Here is a 23,092-nt window from a genome sequence, read left to right on the forward strand (position 1 = left end):
ATATTCTAAAGCTTAAAGTGTTTAAAACGAATTGGGCCCAAAATTTATTTTAAAATTTCAGGGGTCCAAAAAGTCACGAATTTGTAAAATGAATCCAAATAGCTAGGCCTGGATCTGCACCAATTCATAATTTAATATGGGCTTTGATATTCCACGAGTTAAAATCGGATTTGTCGTAGAAAAACATTAACACTGTGTTTGGTTCAATGTATTAGGTAATCCATTACTGACCGATTACGCGCCTATTACATTACGCCCCTAATCCGGCGTTTGGTTCGCTGTAATAGGTATTACGCGCGTAATACAATCCCGACCTAATCCCCAAATTCCACGCTTTCTAATCCTTCCCAAATCGAGTAATAGGTATTACGTCTGGCTTCCCTCCCCAACTCTCTATTTTACCCTCCCTCCCTACCCGACCCTCTCCTCTTCTGTCCCAAATCCGCAATCGACGGAGGCCCGGAACCCGACTCTGAATCCGCCCTCCTCCTCCGCACATTCCTAAAACCAGAAGACAAATTCAATTTGGGTTACATCATCTACTTCACTTTGGGCGTTGGCTTTCTCCTCCCATGGAATAGCTTCATCACGCGTCGATTTAGGATGTTCATGAGCGATATCGTCATGAGTCCCATTCAAGTCATTGGGCGCTTTAATGAACGTTTTTGTTATCTCTTGCATCATGCAAAGCCTGTGTGGTCATGGATGATGAGCTAAATATATTACCAATTTCATCTCATATAAAATCAATAACCCAGCCCAGATTAATGAGGTATCTATCGACTTCTTTATTGAGTATGGGTCGATTGGAAATGTTCGGTGTTTTGTACTGTGTATCATGATTCTAGAAACTATAAACATTTTTTGTAGTGCTGTAGGAAACTTTAATTTAACCTTTTGTTTACAACCACATTTTCCAACATTCAATAGAAAAGTTACGGAGAATGTGAGTGCCGTAGAAATCTTTGAAGTAACTGCTTTCTTTGGCAACCACATTTCATCAACATAAGTTAGGAAAGTCACTTGGGAATGTGAAGGCATTTTATGCTCGTAACTTTTTCGACTCGATTGGCAAAAGGACCTCGAAGGGTCATTGAATCTGGCGGGACTCAAGAATTTAAAACAAGAACTAAGTGAGGATTTTCTGTTGGTCCTTTGATAAAGAAGTGTTGTACCTTTGGATCGTAGGAACTGTATCTCCTTTACTATTTTCGCATGTGGCTAACAAATTTGGCTAACTTTTCTGGAATATTTGATGGGTATATTTTTTCTAGGGAAAAGTGTTGTTACATTTCTTGATGCAATTTTGGACAAGAGCTGCAAGAAGACACAGCTTGCTTTTGCTTGCTGTTCGTGGTCGTGGGAAATCACCACTTTTCGGCTTAGCGATCATTAAGTGCTATTGTTCTTTGGGTAAGATGAATTTATGTTATGAAAATCTTTTACCTTTTATATAATTTCCTTTTCTTGTTTCCATTTCATCTTTGTTCAATCTAATGAGAGAACTTATTCTAATAGGTACTTAAAGAAGTCATTAGTACTTGAAAGTTGCCTTGATTCGCGGTATGTAATAAAGCTCTTGATGACACTATGAACTCGAATCTTGAACCACTTGTAACATTTTCCTCTACCACACATGGTCTATGGCTATGCTTTTTATATGGTGTAATAGAAATTAAACCATAGTTACTATTAGTACCCATGTGGTCAGAGTTTCACTTGAATATTCTGGATACAAAATTCATTTCTTTCATTTTTATCTTTTGTATTGAATCATATTATATGAAGAACTGTCTTGCTTCCTCGTCTAATGAAATTTTAATTTGTCAAATTGTTGGGCTAGGGTCCTTGTTTCAATGCTAAGGATCCTAACCAAAGTCAGTATTTCCACAATGTCTTGATGGCTTGAGAAAGAGTACCTACCTTTACTTTTTACTAGCATTGTATTTATGGTCATATGCATAGTCTTGTACAATGTGGCACACAAACTTCCGATTATGCAAGACTATGAGGAGTTAAAGGTGAGGTCATTAAGGAGGAAAAGAGAAAAAGTCCCATGACCGGCCTGTTTGGAGAGCAACCTTGTAGAATATAGTAGGAACAGTCAAGTGGTATGGATTTAGGATCGTCCTCATATATGTTGTGACTTTATCAATATTTCCGGGATACATCACGGAGGATGTGCACTCATTGGTTCTCAAGGACTGTATCTGGTCCTCCTTATAACAAGCTACAATGTGTTTGACTGGTTGGCAAATCGTTGATCGCAGTCTATCTCCTTGAAAATGCAAAGGTTGCTATTTCCGCTTGTGTTGTGAGGTTACTTGTTCTTTCCTCTCTTCATAGGTTGCTTGCACGGCCCTCAGCTCTTCCGAACGAGTTTCCGGTCTCACATCGACTTGCCTTCTAAGTCTAACTAATGGCTACTTGACAAGTGTGTTAATGATCATGGCTCCCAAATCATCCGGATACAACACGCAGAGACTTCGGCATCGTTATGGTGTTGTTTCTAGTAGTTGGTCCGCATCGGGATCGATCATAGCTTGGTTCTGGGTCATCTGATCATCAGCCAAGATCTCTCCAACAGGTGGCCGCTATGAATTTGTGCTAATGATGTTTTTACCTTTGTAAAGTTTATCTAAAAGCCGTTGTTTGTAGCAGTGTTTTTCTTCAAATTGTATGATGAATACTGTGCCTGAAGTGTGCATATCTGCTTTCAATGTATGCCTGTATCTTAAAAACATGAAAAAGAAAAAATGGAAACATTTGGCTATTATCTGCTTTTAGTCTAGTTTGCTTCCATTGGATGTTGCAGCAAATATAGTTATAGAGTTTAAATAGGAAAATTGGAGTGAGCTACGGTATTGAATTTCTATGATGTTGCAGCAAATATAGTTATAATATATTTAATAATAATTATGTTAATTTATATTTTACAGTATCATATATTATGATTTGAGCAAATTCATATAAGAATATTAATTATTAAGAATTTTATTAAATTATATATTTTAATTAAAATATATTTAATAATAATTATGTTTAAATATGATTAAATTATTTATTATTGATATTAATAATCTTATTAAAATTTAAATAACAATAACAATAATAATTTACCAAAACAAATTTACGCTAATTATTAAGAATTTTATTAAATTATATATTTTAATTAAAATATTTAATAATAATTATGTTTAAATATGATTAAATTATTTATTATTGATAATAATAATCTTATTAAAATTTAAATAACAATAACAATAATCATTTACCAAAACAAATTTATGCTAAGGGTATTCTAGTCATTTTAGTTTTTTCCATTATGCTATTACACCTCTATTCCATTCAACCAAACACAAGATTACTATTACGCCTCTATTCCATTACATTCAACCAAACATTTGATTTGCTATTACACCTCTATTCTATTACACCTCTAATCCATTACACCTCTAATCCAATACACCTCTAATCCAATACAGCGAACCAAACGTGCTCTAATAGAATATCAGGTCCATTCAACGCAAAGTCTCATATTTATTTATCTTAGAAACTAGAATAATTATTCACCTCAACACCCAGTCTATCTATTTGTTTTAGTTCAGTTAACATCAATATTATTGTTAGTACAAAAGAACATAGATTTGAGTGCGTTGAAGCATATTACCCTCTTATTTAAGAGTTGGGAAGAAGTTATGGATAGTTCTGAGTATTGTATCAAAAAATTAAAAAATAAGAATCGTGATACTTCACTCATATGAAAGAAAGTAAATAAATAAAAATAAAAATTATACTACTCGAACTCTTTATTTTTCTTAAGGTATTTTTGTTCGACGCGAGATATAAATATGATAAATTTTAAAATTCAAATTTGAATCAAGGCAGGTAAATGGCCTAACTCTCTAGAATGAAAATTTTCAAATTTAGCCTTTCAAAGTTTATAAAATTTTAAATTCATGCATAATAAAATTATAGTTTAATCCCAAAAATAATAAAATTTTTATTTAGTCATTTTAAAAACTATAATATATACGAATATAATAATCTCTTATCAAAATATATAATCCAATCTCGATCTTAAAAAAATTTCTAACTTCAACTCTAACCTAAATACGAAGAACTGTTCTCCGAGATGTTGATAACAATCAACAGCACTGCAAAGAAGGCAAATGATGGGACCGTATCAATGGCTGGTATCCCAATTATCAATCCTTCTCTGTTTAGTGGTCACAAATAGGAATGGCGAGGAATGAGTTTTTGTTCACCTCAATTTTCATCGGATTTTATACTTTTAATTCTATAAAATATAAGTTTAAACTTTAAAATAATATTATTAAATTTTGAGAAAAATAATTATGAATCTCAAATTGTAAAACCGAGATGAGATTGATAATTGTTTATTCAATTTGTGTTTTCTTTGGGTGAAAAAATGGTTTAAACTATTAAAATTTTAGCAACTGTGATGTGGTAGCCTATTATTGTTATTATTGTTATTATTATTATTATTAAACAAAATGACATTTTGATTGTATGCATCCAAATTTAATCAAGATTTATATTCATCCTCGTGTGCGAACCTAACTTCCATCGATTTGCATTTTTTGCCATCAAGAATATATTTCAAGAAATTAACAATTTGGGGTTCATCATCGAATCAGCCTTATGCTTCCGCTATGAAATTTGGATCGAAAGTCCGTTCCTTCCTGAACAAGTTACGTCGAAGCAACAGGCTTAAGTACTACTACTTCCGTTATCAACGCCTGGTGGAACATCATCTCTCCGATGAAGACGAGGATAAAGCTCCGAGAATCTACGTGACGGCAATGGTGGGGCAAGAGAGAAAGAGGTACGATGTGCCGTTGATGTATGTTTCGCTTCCGTGGTTCCAGCAACTGATGATAGGAGCAGAAGAAGAAAGGGATCTTGGGCAACCCATCATCGTGGATTGTACACCCGAGATGTTCGAGTTGTTTTTGGAGCTGTGGAGCTTTAATTGGGATTTCGACGAAGGAAATTACTTCACCTTCTTGAAGAAGTTCGAGAAATGGAGTGGAGTCAGAGATGAGTATTTGACTTCTGCTAATGCTGCAGTCATCCAAAATTCGAATCATTCTTCACCCGTTTCAATTGCGGAATCTTAGCTTCTTTATTTTCAAACATTCTTCAAGAAAAGGGATGTATATTCTTCCTACTTTTTTTCTTTTTTGGAAAATTTTCTTTTGATTTCTTGATATATAAAAGATGATTCCACATGCTCAACGCTTGGGTCCTTCCTTCAATTTGATGAATCCAGTTTCAACTATATGTTTTAAATTTAATAATAAAAATATAATTTATTTTATCTAAATTTAATAATAAAAATATGTTTTAATAGATTCAAATAGTAAGCTAAATAGGTAAAAAATAAAAATAAAAAAAAACTTCTTTGATCTCTCTCAATTTCGATATTAGGCAAATTGGTCCCTCTTAAAAGATCAAAGCAATTGATCCCTATCAATTTCGGAAGTAAGCAACTAAGGACAATTACTCACAACATTAATGTTTTTTGTCAATGGTACATATTTTTAGTTATATAATAACAAAATTAACCATTAAAGTTTACACATTTTCTCAATATGGTCCTAATTTAATAAATTTAGCACAAAACATTTACATATTCTATTAAATGGGTCTTGATTTATCAAATTTAACTTGCAAATTTTACACATTTTGTCAACATTTTACACAAGTATGTAAACTTTGAAAGCTAAATTTGTTATTATCTCAATCAAAATTAGGTACAATTAATAGACTACATTAACATCACGGTTAATTGTCTTTGTTTGCTCACTTTTGAAATTGATAGCCATTAAATTGCTTCATCTTTTTAAATAAACTAATTTACTCAATTTCAACATTGATAGAGGTTGTTTTTACCAACTAAATTTTATAGTCTAACAAATTGAATCTAACAAGCTTTAGTTTTTGTTGAGTGTTTTTATATGTCACTCTCTTTCAAAGGGGGTTAAATTCTCTATTTATATGATATGGTCCCTTGTTCTTGGATGTGATGTCCTAAGTAGGCTCCCATGCATGCCAACACATATCTTGTTCGAGGATTCTCTAAGTGTGGGTTGTCTGCATAGTGGTGCGAGCCCACCCTGTACAAGTTCATGAGATGATAAGAACCCCACGATGCGAACTATGCAGGCTACGAGTCAATTCTAGTTAGGTAACCAGGTAGCGGATCAATAATGACCAACACCATAATACTTTTAAATTTATTAGATTCAACTAAGTTGTAGTTTTAGAATAAATATTTTTTTAACCAATAAACCACCACTTGTATTATTTGATTAACTCTATACAATTCAACTGTAAACACGCATTAACATGCATGGAATAATATTTAGAGTAAACATGTATTTATTTTCGATATCATAATTGTGCTAATGCTACTTTATATTTATTATGTAGGACTACAATTATATTATTAAATATGCCTTTCACCACGGAAGCGAAACATACATCAACGGCACATCATACCTCTTTCTCTCTTGCCCCACCATCGTCGTCACGTGGATTCTCGGAGCTTTATCCTCGTCTTCATTGGAGAGATGAAGCTCCACCAGGCGTTTGTTGACACTATTTTTTGGATGAAAACGGGGTCGACTTGGGTTTTGAAAAATAAAAATGAAAACGAGAGTCGCCACCAATCTTTTTTGATGAGGTGTGATCGGGCCACCTCGTAAAACGGTTGTTTTTAATAAACGGTTTGGATTTTATTAAGACAACGATTTTGGTCTACGAAATTCAGAAAAATGGGTTCGGGAGTCGGTTACGTACGAGGATGGGTTAGCACCCTCGTAACGCCCAAAAATTGGTACCTAAGTTGATTAATTAATGTCTTAACGTCGAAGATTGAAAACTTTGAAGAATTTTAAAAATACGATCCTTGTATTAAAATGTTGAAAATGTTTGAGTAAAGGGGCATATTTCACGTTAATCGAGGAATAGAATCATATCCAGTAAGTTAGGACACGATGTCTCAAATTCTCAATACGCGAATGAATGCCAAAATTTTACTTATTTAAAAGATATTTTATTATCTCGGGTTTAGAAAACGAATCATGCCCAGTAAGTTAGGGCACGATCTTTTCTTAGTTCCCGAGATCATTTAAAAACTTGAGTTTGAAAAGATTCGTGTATTTAGATTTATTATAAAAATCGAAACCCAGTGAGTTAGGGTATGATCCTTTCAAATCTAAACACGAAATATTATTTTTTTAAACAAATTTTGTTATATCTAGTAATAACAACAATATAAAATAAATAAAAGTCATACTTACAATCATATAAGATAACAATGTATATAAACAAATAAATTAAAACATTCATTCCAAATGATAAAGAAAATTAAATGTAAAGAGATATATATGGACATATACCAAAATATGTGTGCATATGTATATGTATTTACAAAGGTTAGAGTATATATATATATCATAAGAAAGGTATACATAAGTATTACGAAACATAAAAATATATGTATGTGGGTAAAAATATATGTAGATTATAAAAATAAAATAAGATAATATATAATATATATATATTTTTAATACGTAAAAGGCATACGTATAGTTATAAAAGAAACCATATAAAATATGTAAATATGTATACATATATTCGTAAAAGAGGGTTATATAGATACACATATAATAAGGTATTTATATATATTATATAAGTCTAAAAGGAAATAATAATGACAATATTATTCATGTATGTATCGAAACTATCATATAATAATAGTATGATAAATAAAAATAATATAGATAATAATATTATAAATAATGGTAATGATAAATGATAATACATTGAAATAATAAAGAAAATGATGAAAATGCTAAAAAAAGGGGACTAAATCGAAGTAAAGTCTAAAATATGGGGGCGGAATCGAAATAAGAAAACAAAAAGGGACTAAAGCCGAAAAAAAAGGGGGACCAAAATGGTAAATACCCCGAAGCCCCAAAACGTTGCGCTTAGATGTGGACTAAAATGAATCAAAAATAAAATTTTGTGACCAAATCGCAAAATAAATGGTTCGGGGGCTGTAATGAAGCACGCACAAAATCTGAAGGACTGATCGGGCAATATGCCCAAGTCCTGCAGCGCGCCACTTATGCTCGGACTAAATCGGGACATGCAACAAATTTGCGAGGCCAAATTAAATAATGAAAAAACAAGCAGAAGGATCAAATTAAAACAAAACATTAATGAAAGGGACCGAGGGCGCAAATGGCCCATTCAACAGAAACGCGCGGATCCCCTGGAGCGGGTCGGTCACCATGATCTTAAAGGCCAAAACGGCGCCGTTTCATTTTTATTATTTAAACTAAAGATTTTTTTTAGCCCCATTTCTAAAAAAAAGAAGTAAACTCTCCCTTTTTTCTCTCCCCCTTCTCTCTAGGCTTTCAAGCCCTACCTATACTTCTTGCTGAAGCTTGCAGTGGCTCGCCACACACCGTCAGAGTTCGCCGTGTGCGGAAGGCCCAAAACCAGTTTTAGAGAAAGGTTCCCCCTTTTTTTAAAAAAAATAAATAAATAAACCCTAAATAAAAGGTGACCTTTCGGCCTCACCGTCTTTTCGGTCATGGTCCGAGCGAAACCCTAAAGGCTTCTGTGACCCCGACGAATGGAGAAGATCACCGACGGTGGCTTGTGGCTGAATCTCAGGTACGTTTCAAAACCCCTTTTCTATATTTAATTTGTTATTATTCTTATCTACAACAGTGCGCAAAAAGGAAAAAAAAAAGAAATAGAGGCTCGAAGAAAAATATCAACCTTTGATGCTTTGATTGATCTTTCTGTTTTGTATTCTCTTGTTGTTTTTTTTTCAAAATTACATTTTTCTTCAGGCTTTATAGCCGATTACAAAGGTTCTCTCTTTTTCTTTCTGTGTTTCTGTCCTCTTTTGGCTTTGTTTTGTAGGGTTAGGCAAGGTCAACGGAGGTGACCTTGTCATTTCGGTGCAAAGGGGAGGCAGACCTCAGGACGAAGCACCTCGGGTGGCCCGAAAAAGGGGGGAACGGCGCGAGAGGGGAGGGAGCCCTAGGGTTCCCTGGTGCTTGCTTGATTTTTGGGCTCCAATGGGCCTTCTAGGTTTTTTAGAATTGGGCCATTTTAGGCCTGTTGTACATGGGTTATTTAATTTTGGGCCCGGGCATAAATTGAGTCCTACAGCGTTGATAACGGAAGTAGTAGTACTTAAGCCTGTTGCTTCGACGTAACTTGTTCAGGAAGGAACGGACTTTCGATCCAAATTTCATAGCGGAAGCATAAGGCTGATTCGATGATGAACCCCAAATTGTTAATTTCTTGAAATATATTCTTGATGGCAAAAAATGCAAATCGATGGAAGTTAGGTTCGCACACGAGGATGAATATAAATCTTGATTAAATTTGGATGCATACAATCAAAATGTCATTTTGATTCCAATTATACCTTTAAACAATTATATTATTGTTATTATTATGATTATTATAGATTATAGATTATAGATATTGTGCACTCAAATAAATTCTAGTTTTAGGTATTTCTAGAAGCCAAAAACATGATTCTTTTGGAATGTGAATACAGAAGCTTAAGTATGCAAATACTATGGAGGCAGGAGTTGTTTATAAAAATTTTACCCAAAATAAGGTTACCTAATTGCTATATTTAAAACTTGCTTTAAAATATTGCTCTATATTTTTCAAAAATATTTGTTATATATGGTATAAGATATTATTTTTCTTTTTTTTACAAAAAAATTTATTTAAATTTTAAATTTCTTCATTTTATATCTAACTATTTTAATATATATATTAAATAAACTTATCTCTAAGATATAAAACTAAGCTTTTTTTGTGTTTTTAACTTCAATTCCTATTATACATGTAATTTAGGAAACATAAAAGAGAGTTTTACAAGTCACTTCCACTATTAAGTATTAAGTTTTACCTACTTAAGATTCTTTGCTATTTATATATATTAACAAATATTTAAACCTTCATAAAATGATAAAACATCTTTTCATACCAAATAGAAATCAAAAGACTTTATTCAATTAAATGGGAAATTTGTTTCAAAGGGTTCAGAAACTGTTAATACCATCAATGGTCGGGCTAAGGAAATTAGGCAACGGATGGAGGGTGTCGGAGTGCAGCATGTTGGGCGACAGATATGTGGATACCGGTTGATTAAACAATATTATCTACTTTTATAATTCTTTTAAAGAGTTTATTATGTAATTTTTCATTGATTCCATTCAAATGTACATATTAGTACTAAATTTTATATAAATTAGAATATAACCCTCGCTATTAAATTTTAAATAAATGAACGTAGCATTATAATAAAGTTAAATATGAGATTAATTAATACACCACATTAACACAAAATGAGTTAAATAATTAAAATGATATGTCATGAATATTAATAAAAAGGATAAATATATTTATTTAAATAAATTTTACAAAATATGAAATGGATTAAAACATAAATAATTAAAAATAAAAATAATATAAATACACAAACGTGTTAAAATATATGCATAAAACAAATTATTTACTTGTAAATTTATATTAATTTATAATAATTTAAATGCACAAAATTTATGTTTGGCTTCTATTCTTATATGTTATAGATATTTTAAAATATATATCAACATTATTGTTATATATTATTTGGTAAGTCTAAAATACCCTGGATAGTTATGTCTAAAATAATCTTTTAATCAAATTTAATGCCACACATTATGTGTCTTTTCAAGTGCATTTAAATTGGGTAATGTATAGTAGAAACTATATTCTTTCGGTAAATTAGTTTATATATGTTTTTATTAAACAATAAATTGATTATTCTGTTGAAAATTTCATCCATTTTATTGTTAAAATTGATTTGTATACTTTAATATGAGTTACACGTTGCATGTCACATGTCATTTTTATTATTCCGTCAACCACGCCAATTTTAATAGTACAAATGGAGAAAAATTTTAATAGAAAGGACTCAATTACTCTTTGATCTTACTTATAGGAATAGATTTATCAATTTTAAAATAAAAGAAATAAAATATAATCTCACTTCTAGTACATAGCTTCCATAGCACTTCTTTCTTTAAATTACCAATTACATGAATTAGAGGTAACTTTTAGGTTATAGATATGTTATCATTTATAATATAGTAATACAAATATAATAAAATTTTACTATTAAAAAAGTACTAGGATAATTATCTAAATATAAATAAATTTAGGGTTAATTACATTAAATATGTAACCTCCTTAACTCGGTTTAGACGTTAGATTCGAATTCGGAAGATTACTTCAGCCACTAAGATGGCCTAGTAACGATCATGGTTTATAAAATAGTCGATTTAAAACATTTGTTTATTTTAGAAGAGAACTTAACCTATTTTTAGAAAAATTCATGATTTTAAAAATAATTATTTTAATATCTTTTTTATAAGGAATGATTTTCATTGAAAAACTTAATTAATTTCTAGTTTATTTAATAGAAATTTTTATTTATAACCTTGCAGTGAAAAGTGATTTTTAACTCAGTTCTAATTAAATTTACATTTCATGCATATTTGATTATAATTCATAATTCAACATTTAAAAAAAATGCAATTTAATGCATGCTAATTAAAACCAACCTAAGTTTCATGTCACGGTTCAAAATAAACGGTAGTCTCTGGATAATAAAAATATCAAATAGTAATTTTAAAATATTTTTATGGTAGAACGGTCAATTTGAGTCGAGCCCTTCATATTCCACGTCTTAACCTAGTGAGTTATCTGTAAAGATGGAAATAAAAAGGAAAGTGAGCTATGAAGCTCAGTGTGAGTTCCATCACCAGAAAATCGATGCAAATAGTAGACAAAACATACAGAATATCAACTTCAAAGGATAAACACAATTTGAATAGCAACTCAAAATTTCGGTATTTCAAATTAACTCATTATCATAATATCTTTGTATTCACAGCAATGCAAATGCTTACAAATGCAATGTAATTTCAATTTATTAAAAAGGTTCCTATCTCACTGCTACACACCACAGTAGGAGTTCCCCAGAACTCCTCTACCTTTACACTATGTTGTGGATAAAATCACTCGTTGTGGATAAACCACTAGTAATAAAAAGGGTGGATGAACCACTAGGTTTTTTTATTAAAAAGTTTTGCAAACAAGCTGCCAAAAGGTTGTGGATGCACAACATGTTTGCAAATTGAAGTTGCTAATATGGTGTGGTTAAACCACTCAAACGGTGCAAATAAAAGCTTCTTAAACGATGTGGATAAACCACTCAATGGTGCAAATAAATTGCTCAACTTCCCCCGTTCACATTGTCCCACTCCATGCAATTCAATATGGCAAGCTCAAACAAATCAATACAATAGCATGTAATTATGCTTTTAACAGAACAATACGGTAACAATCAATATGCTTATAACAATTCAATACAGTAGCAAATAATATGCTTATAACAGATCAACTCGGTAGCCAAAAGTCATGCTTATTAATTATTTAGTTTATTAGTAACATAAGGCATGTTGTACACATAATCACAAATACAAATACAATAAACATGTGTATTTCATGCAAATATTCACATAACATTATTTTAGTCAATTAGATCATGGATTCTAGTATTATTCATATTATTAGGGGTTTAATTGAATAAAATAAAACACTAAAAATAGTTCAGAAACCATTCAGGGACTAAACAGAACAAATCATAAAATTTTGGATAAAACTATAAAATTTATAAAGTAGGGGACAAAATTATAAAATCTAAAAAATAGGGGACACACGGCCGTGTGACTGGGTCGTGTAACAGAATGAGGCCATGTGAAAATTGCAAAATTAAGCTACAGGGGAGATACAACCGTGTGGTCGGGCCATGTGGTTCACGAACAACACTAGGGTTTTCATGGCATATGGTCGTGTGGTCTACACACCTGTGTGGCCCTATCCTAAGCACAATTTTATCTCAATTTGCTTGTAAAAGAACACACACCTTTCACCGGGAGACCGAGCGATGTCCTTCTCGTTCAAATCTAATTTGGCATACCTAAAACAAGTCCTTCAAACGACATTTATACACTGGTTAACGTTTGTTTTCAAGAATTAATCAAGACTAATAGAGGGTTTCGACAATATTGTTTTAAAAAATGAATAGGTGGTCGAACCAGTCAAACTACTGATTCTCAGTTCGACCACCAGTTCAACAATAGTTAAATGAATAATTAAAAATCCATAAAAATTTAAAAAAAAAAGTTAAAATTTTCATAAACCGGTTTAATAGTCAAAATTTTTATCCCAGTTTTCAGTTTTTATAGGTTCAAAAGCGGTTTGATCTATATCTATTTTTATGCCACTGGTTAAACTAGTCAAATCACCGATTCTCGATTCTGTCTGATATAATTCTGGCATCATTGGATATGATATAAATACTTTAAAGACTCAATTAAAATATTTTAAATTTTAAAAATTAATTTAGAGTTTTAGTGCTAGTTTGAGGACGTCCCAATGTAATTAACGCAAAATAATTTTAGACACGTATCAGTTAGTCATATATTGACGCGTCAAAAATGAAAACATAGTTGTCGTTAGCCTATACGCGAACAAGAGACGGGTCCTTAACCGGTTAGAACTCAATGGGAAACCGGCTGCTGTCGGTTAAATTAAAAAAAAATGAAACTTTTCTAGTTTTTCCTCTCAATTTTTTTTCATTTATAAATACATTTATGTTTTGTGTTTTACTTCTTTTCTTCTTTCTTTTTTTTTCTTTCTAAAAACACTCTTTTCTTCTTCTAAATTCAAGAAAATAAAATAAAATAAAATATTTAAAAATACAATATATTTATAAGTTCGATTAGTGTCAACATTATTGTCAATATATAAATGCGCTAAAACGATTATCCCTTATTTAAAAAAAAACTACCATTGGTTAATTATAATAAAACTAATCTTACCTTTTTTTCTTCATGAACTTTAAACATAAAGTTTTATTTTGTGAGAATTATTTTATAAGTAAATTAAAAGAATGAATCACAAAATTATTCAAAAAAAAATAAGCATGGAACACCTTTGTCATAAAAAGAACAAATGGGCAACTTAATTATTATAATCCCTAATTATAAGTCCTCAAAGTCCTTGCCTTTTTAGAATGGGTTTTGGCTATAATCTCCAATTGTCACAAAATCCAAAATAATAATAATAATTAAATAAAAATAAAAGTTTAGGTCAAATTTTAATTCAAACATTTGATAGATATGAGACAGATGGACAGTAGCACTAATGATGAGCCATGATGAATGGTAGTTATACCTATACTTTTTAAAATATTTTTAAAGTTATTTAACAATTATTAATCAAGTTAATTTAAGCAGGTAAACTACATTTAATTAAGTTGACAAATATTCATTTTATATTATTATTATTATTTATGTCATAAAGTATGGTTTTAAGTTTTAACCCTCTTAATTATTTATTATTTAATTAAATTACAGTGTAAAAATTTTAAAGTTTTTACATTCTTGGTACATCTAGAATTTAATTTCTTTACTTTTATTTTCAAAAATTTCTCTCTATTTTTCAAATTAAAATTTAAATTCATTTGTTAATGGCATTTTGAAAAGAAATAAAATAAACTCGGTATTCATATAACAAAAATAATATTGTAACGAGTCTGAATTTAATAAACAATTTTAATTGTGCTAACATTTCTAAAAGATTCGCAACATCATTTTAATTAGAATAAAGTATTTAGACTACCTAATAGTATTGTAAAAGATGAAGTATCAAATTATGTTAAAATTAAAATATATAGGTTAAATCTCCAATTTGAACAAAATATAAGGATCAAATTGAAAGTTAATTATTCTTATAATCTAAAAAGTAAAGGAGTACAATTGAAATTTAGCCAGAATATTCTCATGTCAAAAAAAATGGAAAATAAATGTACAAGTGTCCATTGTGAGAGGCCTTCCTATTATAGATATATAAATTTTGATTTATTTATATATTCGTATTTAGTTTATCTTATTTAGTTTTTGTTGTGTGAAATTTTATGTAATATTTCAACTTAATTAATATTTATCAATTTAGCTTAACTCTATTGAATTTTTGTTGTTTTATTTATTTTATTGATTTTTCCACTAAAATACATTTTTATTTGTCATTGTTCGTTTATGATATATGTAATTTTATTTTATTTTTCTAAGTTTTTATTTCAATAAATAGGCATTCTAATTTAATTTATTAATTTTAATATTTATAAGTTAAATTAATTTTAATTATTAAAATAAATTATTTAAAATAATTGTCCTTGTTAAATTATGTTTTCAAATCATCAAAATTAATCTTGAGTGGTAAATTTTAATTAAATAATCAAAGTTGGTGGAAATTTTAATAAAATTCAAAGTTTAGTAGTAAAATTCAATCACATAAAAGTTGACAAATTTGCTCATACTTTTAAAAATATAATACAAATATCAATAAAACAAAATATAGTGGCAAATTTCAATATTGACCTATAATATGATGGCAAAATTGCACTTTAACCCTTAAAATTTCCAAACCTACAAACTTGTCTTTAACCCCAAAATTATGGCTTTTTGAATAAAAGAGAATATTCTATTCTATTAAATATGATAATTAATAACTTTTATTGTTTTTAATATGTTTAAATAAAATTAGATTATGATATGCATACGAGGTAGGTGGAAAATTTTATATAATGATATATTTATAAAAAATTATACAAAAATAAACGAAAATTTGGTTGAAATGATAAAGTTAAGATATTGACCATAGTAATTTAAGTTCAAATCTTATTATGTGTATTTTTTTAGATTTTACATAAAATATGTGAAATAACAAAATACCCCAATAGTAATGTTTGTTATTTTATAAAAGAATTGGATTTTGGTCATTTCTCAACTGAATCAAAATTACATTAATAGATGATACCAAGTCAATTAACGCTTCAAATAATATATGGAATACCCACAAAGTGGGTGCAAAAATTTATGTAACAAATTTAAAAAAAAAGAAGTTAAAATAAAGGCCAAATGTGACTTCAATTGAAATGTTACATTTAGCACTGAACATTCTTTTCTATATCAAATACTTATAATTTGGACTTTTATCAATGTTACATTACCCCTTTTCTAATTTAATTAGACTAATAATAAGGTTTAATTCCATATCAAACTTGTTTCAAGTCTCTTTTGGTTCAACTAAAAATTTTCAATTCTAGGTTCATGTCTCAATAAAAAGGCTTGAATGTCTTGAGAAAGTGTCATGTTAATGTAGAACATCAGTTTCAAAGTTATACTGTCTTGACACAAATAACCGAATGTCTCAAGATAAAGGGGTTTATCTCTAGAGACATGACCTTGATACTGTAACTTTTTAACTTTAAAGTTCTTATGTCTTGAGACATTTTCGTTTTTCTCAAGACTTAGGATAGGGGGCCAAAAAATGTTGTTTTCAAACACCTCCAAACCACACCAAAACTATCCACGATTATTCCAAACAATAATCAAAGCTCATAAACAATGTAATACCTATGTACATGTCATACTTTATACCATAACATTTATTCCATACCCCTTTTCTCCCTAGCCTTCATGGTGTCCTGAGATGTGTTGAGGTTGCTACTTCGAACAAGAACTTCAATCCAATCTTTCACATGCCTGTTGAAAAATAATGCATTAAGCTCATGAAAGTTTAGTAAGTACCCGTGAATTCAAACCTTACCGTTACTTAGTTCATTCCACAATAATTCATGAATTTATCATAATAATAAAAAATGTATTCAATATTTATAAAGTTCGCTAATACTTTGATTCACTACTTTGTCATTTCACGATATAACAGGAACACATGGAACATATCATAATAAAATAAGCACAAAAGTGCTAGAAATATAGGCACTGAAATGCATAACAGAACAAGAAGCACCGAAGTGCAATATCTCAAATATCACGATTAACACGGGAACGCTCAGGTTCCTATAGCATGCCAACTATATCCACAAAGTTTGATTTCAAACTTTGTTCTTTTGATATTTAAAACATTGTTCTCTTGATTTCAAACCTTAGTTTGATTTTCTCTCTCCTCCAACATGAAAACACATCTTCTCTCACTTGAAAATCACCTTGCTATGATGTTGTATTCTTTATTTCACTGAGGATTTCTATGGAAATTTGATGGTTTCTAACTTGGATTTGATGATAATGGTGGAAAGGGACCAAATTTAAAAAAAAAAAAAACTTTTCCTTTCATGAATGGTGGTGGCGTAAGATGGATGAGTTTTCTACACTTTTCCATAAAAAAATATCCTAATAATTTAATAATTAAACCATTAAAATCATTAAAAATCTATTTAAGAAAAGACCATTTTGTCTCTTATCAATCTCTTCAATTTCATCAACAATTCATGACAGTCACTTGGTATATTAACACTTTTAGTCCTTCCTCCTTTTCAACTCAATTCAATTTAATCATTTATACTTTTATCTTTTACACTTTTACCCCAACACTTTTCACTCTCTTACAATTTAGTCTATACCCAATTTATTTTTCTTAACACACGAGTCTCTTCAATTCCATCTAGTATCCATTTGCCTTCTCTACTAACAATGTTAATTATTATTTTATTTACTTGAAAATTCTAACTCCTATTTATATATATATATATATATATATATATATATTCTGAACTAACCTTGTTCAAGATTCGGGGATTTAGGGACGTTACAAATACAATGAAATCTCAAGAACATGTATTTTCTATGTAATTTTTAATAAAAAAACTATACTACCTCGACCTTTATAGTATTTAACATTATAATTTACCATTCACCAAAGTGTTATTTGCAATTTTAATCAATTTTTGTATAAATATATTTATTATATAATTTTATTTTTTACTCACATTATCAACATGTTATAATCTAGTATAAATAATATATATACTAAATAAAATATATAACACAATGATGTGTTTTAAATAATTGAGTTTTTAACTTATAGCTTCAATTGGTCAAAATATATTACAAGCCTTTTATCTTTTATAAATTTTAGATTTAATATCTATATTTTTATTTTAAAAATTTAGTCCTTCTATTTGTCATATTTCAAATCCAAATTCAATTTCATTAATACATAAATGTTTTTTTATTTATTTAAAATGTTACACCAACAAAATTAAAAATGTAATAATAATATTAACAGTGGACTTTGATTCTAAAATCTAAAAATAGAATAACTGAATTTCTAAAAATCAAAATGTAAGACTAAAATTTAATTTTACAAATAGTGCAAAGACTTGTTCAAATTTATTAGAATAATATTTCATTGTGGTCGATAAGAAAAGATCATATTCACATTTTGGCTGCAATTCCAACAAACACTTTGTCCATTTCCTACCCTTTTTTTTAAATAAATTTGAAAAAGAATATATGAGACTTTTAAATAAGAAAATTGTATGGTGCATCCAAGTTGCTTAATGCTTCTTTTCTCTTTGTTTTCTATTTTTTCCACCATTTTTGTAATTAAAAATAAAATAAAACACATACAAAAGTTTTAAATCATTATCAACATTAAAATGAATTCAAAAGTTAAATAATTTACTTGGGGAATGTCTGCTTTATCACAAGTAGCAAAGGTAAAACGTGATTAATTAGAGATACTAAATTTGACTAGTATTTTGTTATAAGCATAATAAATATTATAATAGACGCCGATAATGGCAATAGAAGGTTCGTAAAGCAATAAGAAAAGGAAAAATAAAATATACAGATTTTACGTGAAAACTCTTTCGAAAAAAAAATCATGGGTAGAGGAGAAAAATTTACTAATGTTGAAAACTGAATGATACAATAAGAGTTTCAACTACATCTATTTAAAGGTTGAAAAATCTTATTTTAATCAATGTCACTGTATTTATTTTTTTAACAAGTGACAGGATTCGGGTCACACAAACTCTAACATAAGAAATTTAGCTTTAATATTTATATTTTTTATTAATTTGACGCTTATTTTGTTGGGAGTTAAATTTGGTTTTAAAAAATTAAATTTCATCATTAACTTTTCAAAAATAGTTGAATTACTGTTTTTTTAATAAAAATATTGGCTAAAATATTAAAATTTTAAATATAGTAACCTACATGGTTATTTTTAAAATCGAAAACAACAAGAATCAAATATACACATTATGGAGAAGAAAAAACATAAATTAATAATTATAATTTTTAAAACTTGTGGATAATACCTAATTGTAAATTCTAATTGTGGTGGTAGGTTGCTTAAAGAAGCAAAATGTGGAATACTTGCACAACTTTAAGCAACTTATTACTAATAATCATGGCTATAAGTTATTTTTCCATTATTTTCTTTATCCAATATTATCTTTTATTTTTACAAAAAATTAATTTTTGCACCTTTTCTTCCTTTTAAGAAAAATATCTTTAAAATAGTACTAGTTAATAACAAGTAATTTAATTTTTTTCCCTTTGTAGATTTTTTGCAATATCATAATTTAGAGATTCAAAATCAGTAATAGGTTTCGATATATAATTATTGATTGAGTTTTAATTTAGTTGGTACCCATACTATTAGATTCTTGAAAGTTGTATGTTCGAATGGATTTTCATGTGATACTATTATTTGATAGTTTGATTGAATAGGTGTCACCTATTAAATCGAGGTTTGAACTCAATTGTAAAATTATTAAAACCCATTATTTTATAAATTAATAAATATTATTTTGAATGTATTTTTGTATTTTATATAAAAATTAAAAAGTGTATATGCATGATAATATTTGAACCCGAACATCATTATTTTTATTGTCTCAACTTTACCATTTTAACTAAAGTCACTTTTAATTTTCATATTAATATGAGTGTGTTATAATCTAGATTTACTCAAATGTTGAGTAGAATTTGAATTTTTTATTTTAATATTTAGAAGATTTTTATAATTAATATATATATTTATAATATTCATTAAGTATTTTATTTAGTTGGTGTCACCCTCAAACAGGTCACCAACTCGGTTAAAAATTACGAAAATATCTTTCGGTAATTAAAATAAGTATATGGTGAGTTTGAACACGCATTAATTGGATTATTAAAACCTTAAATTTGTCACTCAATCAAAACTTTATTTCTTTTTGGTAAATTACAAGAGGAGGGTAAAACCCTAAAATAGCAATGCGACTCGAGCTCAGGCCACGCCTAAAGCAGTGAACACCCTAGCAATTAGGCCAACACACAAAATTCCAATCAAAGCTTTATTTAATTTATTTTATACCATTTTATTTTAATATGCATAATTTATTAAATCTATGATAAATAACTATAATGCATCTATTATTGTTTATCTGATGTATTTATATATTTAAGAGCTATACATTTTATTATTTATTTATATTATTTTTGAATTAACATCTATATTTTAAATTAATAATTTTCATATTAATTATTTGAATAAATAATAAATTTTAAACGAATTGAAACGGACATACGTGGACAGATGTAAGGCCGAGTAAGTATTGTGGGGACAAGAGAATTGTAGACAAATCGAGAAAAGTAGGGGAAAGAAAAAACCATTTCAACAAAAGAGAGAAAAGAAATATAGAAATTACTATGCTAAAAAACAAGAGATTTAATTATTTTATTTTAATTTTGGTCCTCTACATTTGTAATATTACTACTAACTCCAAGTTGATAATATATTTAAAATGTAAATTTATTATTACCTGAAATTTCAGGCAATCTTAATTGTGTTACTAAATTATTACAAATAAATTATTTCGCCACTTTAACAACATCGATTAATGATATTATCAATTTCGACATACTAATAACATCAAAGAATATGTCAATTTAAAGTAAAATGATTAGATCTCGATTTTTAATATGATTAGTGATAGGAAGAAGTGGCAGTAGACCTATTCCTTGAGCATTTGAATACTAAAGTTATCATTGTTGGGAAGACTTTATTTAAATATCACTTGGCTTGAACAGATTAAGCTTAGACCATAAAATTGTCGGGGACGCCTATGGTTATAGGAAAATCATAATTAGTAGATGCATTAACGTCACTTTGATGCTATGTTTGGTAGGAGTATTATTTTTTATACATGTTTAGTATACGAGTTAGAAATAAGCTAATTTGATCAGTAATATTTAATCACTCCCACGACTTATTAGCAAAGAAACGGAAAACTTTTCGCTTATTTTGAAGAAGCCTTAGTTTTTACGAATGATTTTACTAATCTTTCTAATTTCAAGTATAAATTTGTACTCTCTTTTTTATTTTAGGCTTAACTATTGTAATAAATATGTAAGAAATAAGTATTTTTCTCGTATTATTACAATGGTAAAGAGATAATAATATTAGGTTAAACTAGAATAAAAGAAATAAATTTCAAATTTTAGTATGGTAGAAGGACTAAAACCACAGTTAGACCTTTGGAAAATAAAATAAAATCGAACACCAACTCTCTCGCAAATAAAAAATCAATATCAGTTTATTGTGTGAACTCTCTCCTCTTGGTGGTGCCATCCACTTCCCAATCGCCCCTATCTTCTTCCTCCCGCCACAATTCTCTCCCTTTTCTTTCTTTCCCATTCCCTTTATTTGCTTTCTTGATCTTGCTGCCTTCTCCCTCAATCTTTTTTGTCTTTTAAATTTCGATTATAGATTAGATTTTTGTGGGATGATTTGTTCGGGTTGCTTCGTTTTTTTTTCTTTTAATTTGTAATCTGTTCATCTGAGTTCTTCGATTCGCATTGACCCTTTTAAGGAATTTGTGTGAATCTAAAGTTTTGATTGTTTTCCGATGAGGAGGGGCCGAGTTGCCGCCGCCGTAGCTGAGAAACCGGCTGTAGAAAACAACGGATCTTTAAAAGAACCAAGATACAGAGGGGTTAGGAAAAGGCCGTGGGGAAGATTCGCGGCCGAGATTAGAGACCCAGTGAAAAAGACTCGAGTTTGGCTAGGCACTTTCGATTCGGCGGAAGACGCCGCTCGAGCCTACGATGCGGCCGCGAGACAACTCCGTGGACCCAAAGCGAAAACAAATTTTCCCGTAAATTCCTCTAATATCCCAGCTTTCGGCGACGACGGCCGCCGGTTATATCCGATGGGTGATTTTGAAGACCCGGAAGTGAACCCGCAAAGACCGACGAGGAGTAGCATGAGTAGCACGGTGGAATCTTTTAGTGGGCCGAGACCGGCTCAACTACCGCCACAGAAGTCGACGGATTTCGCGGCGGTTTCGACCAGGAAGTATCGTCCGAGGACTCCGCCTTTGGCGCCGGAGGATTGTCACAGCGACTGCGATTCGTCGTCGTCGGTCGTTGATGATGGGGTTATCGCATCATCTTCACGTCGGAGAATGTTGCCTTTTGATCTCAATTTTCCACCGTTGGATGACGCTGATGATCTCCACTGTACTGCTTTATGTCTTTGATCACGATGATGATGATGATAAATTATTAATTTTCCCTTTTTTTTTCTTAAAAAAGGAAAAAGAAAAAGAAAGAAAAAAAAAAGAACACAAGACATGATTGATGAAACTGGTACTAATTCGTATATGTATGAAACCTGGCTTTGATTTTTATCACATAATGATGAACTTTGTTGTTAGAATTATGGTTATTATGAATTTATGATTTAGGGTTTGTGATGTTATACATATCAAGTATTGAGTTTATTCATCCTTTTCTTGAACATAGTTTTCTCTACAAACTGGATTAAAAAGTTAAAACCCTAATTTCCAGATTTTGAGCAGTTCATTTGGATTAATATGCCAGGTGGATCCGGATCGATTCCAACAACACTGGTATATTGTATTTATGTTATTTAAAATTAATGTTAAAAAGAAGAATAAAATAGATAAATATGTTTTTTATCGTAAAATTAATGTATTTTTCATGTTTATTTTACTATATATGAATTTTTTAAACTCGTGATTATTGATCTTAAAATTTAAAGGCATATAGTTGTGTATTTAAAATTTTAAAATTAATTTCTTTTG

General features: G+C 29.5%; 1 protein-coding gene and 1 pseudogene across 1 annotated transcript; both read left to right on the plus strand.

Annotated features, from left to right (window-relative positions):
* The first annotated feature begins 1,590 nt into the window (after positions 1-1,590).
* LOC105761178 (equilibrative nucleotide transporter 1-like) lies at positions 1,591-2,791 on the plus strand (annotated as a pseudogene).
* An 18,772-nt stretch (positions 2,792-21,563) lies between these two features.
* LOC105761177 (ethylene-responsive transcription factor 3) lies at positions 21,564-22,704 on the plus strand. Its single transcript, XM_012578913.2, has one exon. The coding sequence runs from the start codon at positions 21,893-21,895 to the stop codon at positions 22,523-22,525; it is 633 nt and encodes a 210-aa protein (XP_012434367.1). The 5' UTR covers positions 21,564-21,892; the 3' UTR covers positions 22,526-22,704.
* Positions 22,705-23,092: the final 388 nt, after the last annotated feature.

Source organism: Gossypium raimondii, chromosome 11, assembly GCF_025698545.1.
Source record: "Gossypium raimondii isolate GPD5lz chromosome 11, ASM2569854v1, whole genome shotgun sequence".
NCBI classification, from domain to species: domain Eukaryota; kingdom Viridiplantae; phylum Streptophyta; class Magnoliopsida; order Malvales; family Malvaceae; genus Gossypium; species Gossypium raimondii.

Excerpts from the sequence above, each read along its gene's own strand:
- LOC105761177 (XM_012578913.2), top strand. The coding sequence starts at position 21,893 with ATGAGGAGGGGCCGAGTTGCCGCCGCCGTAGCTGAGAAACCGGCTGTA.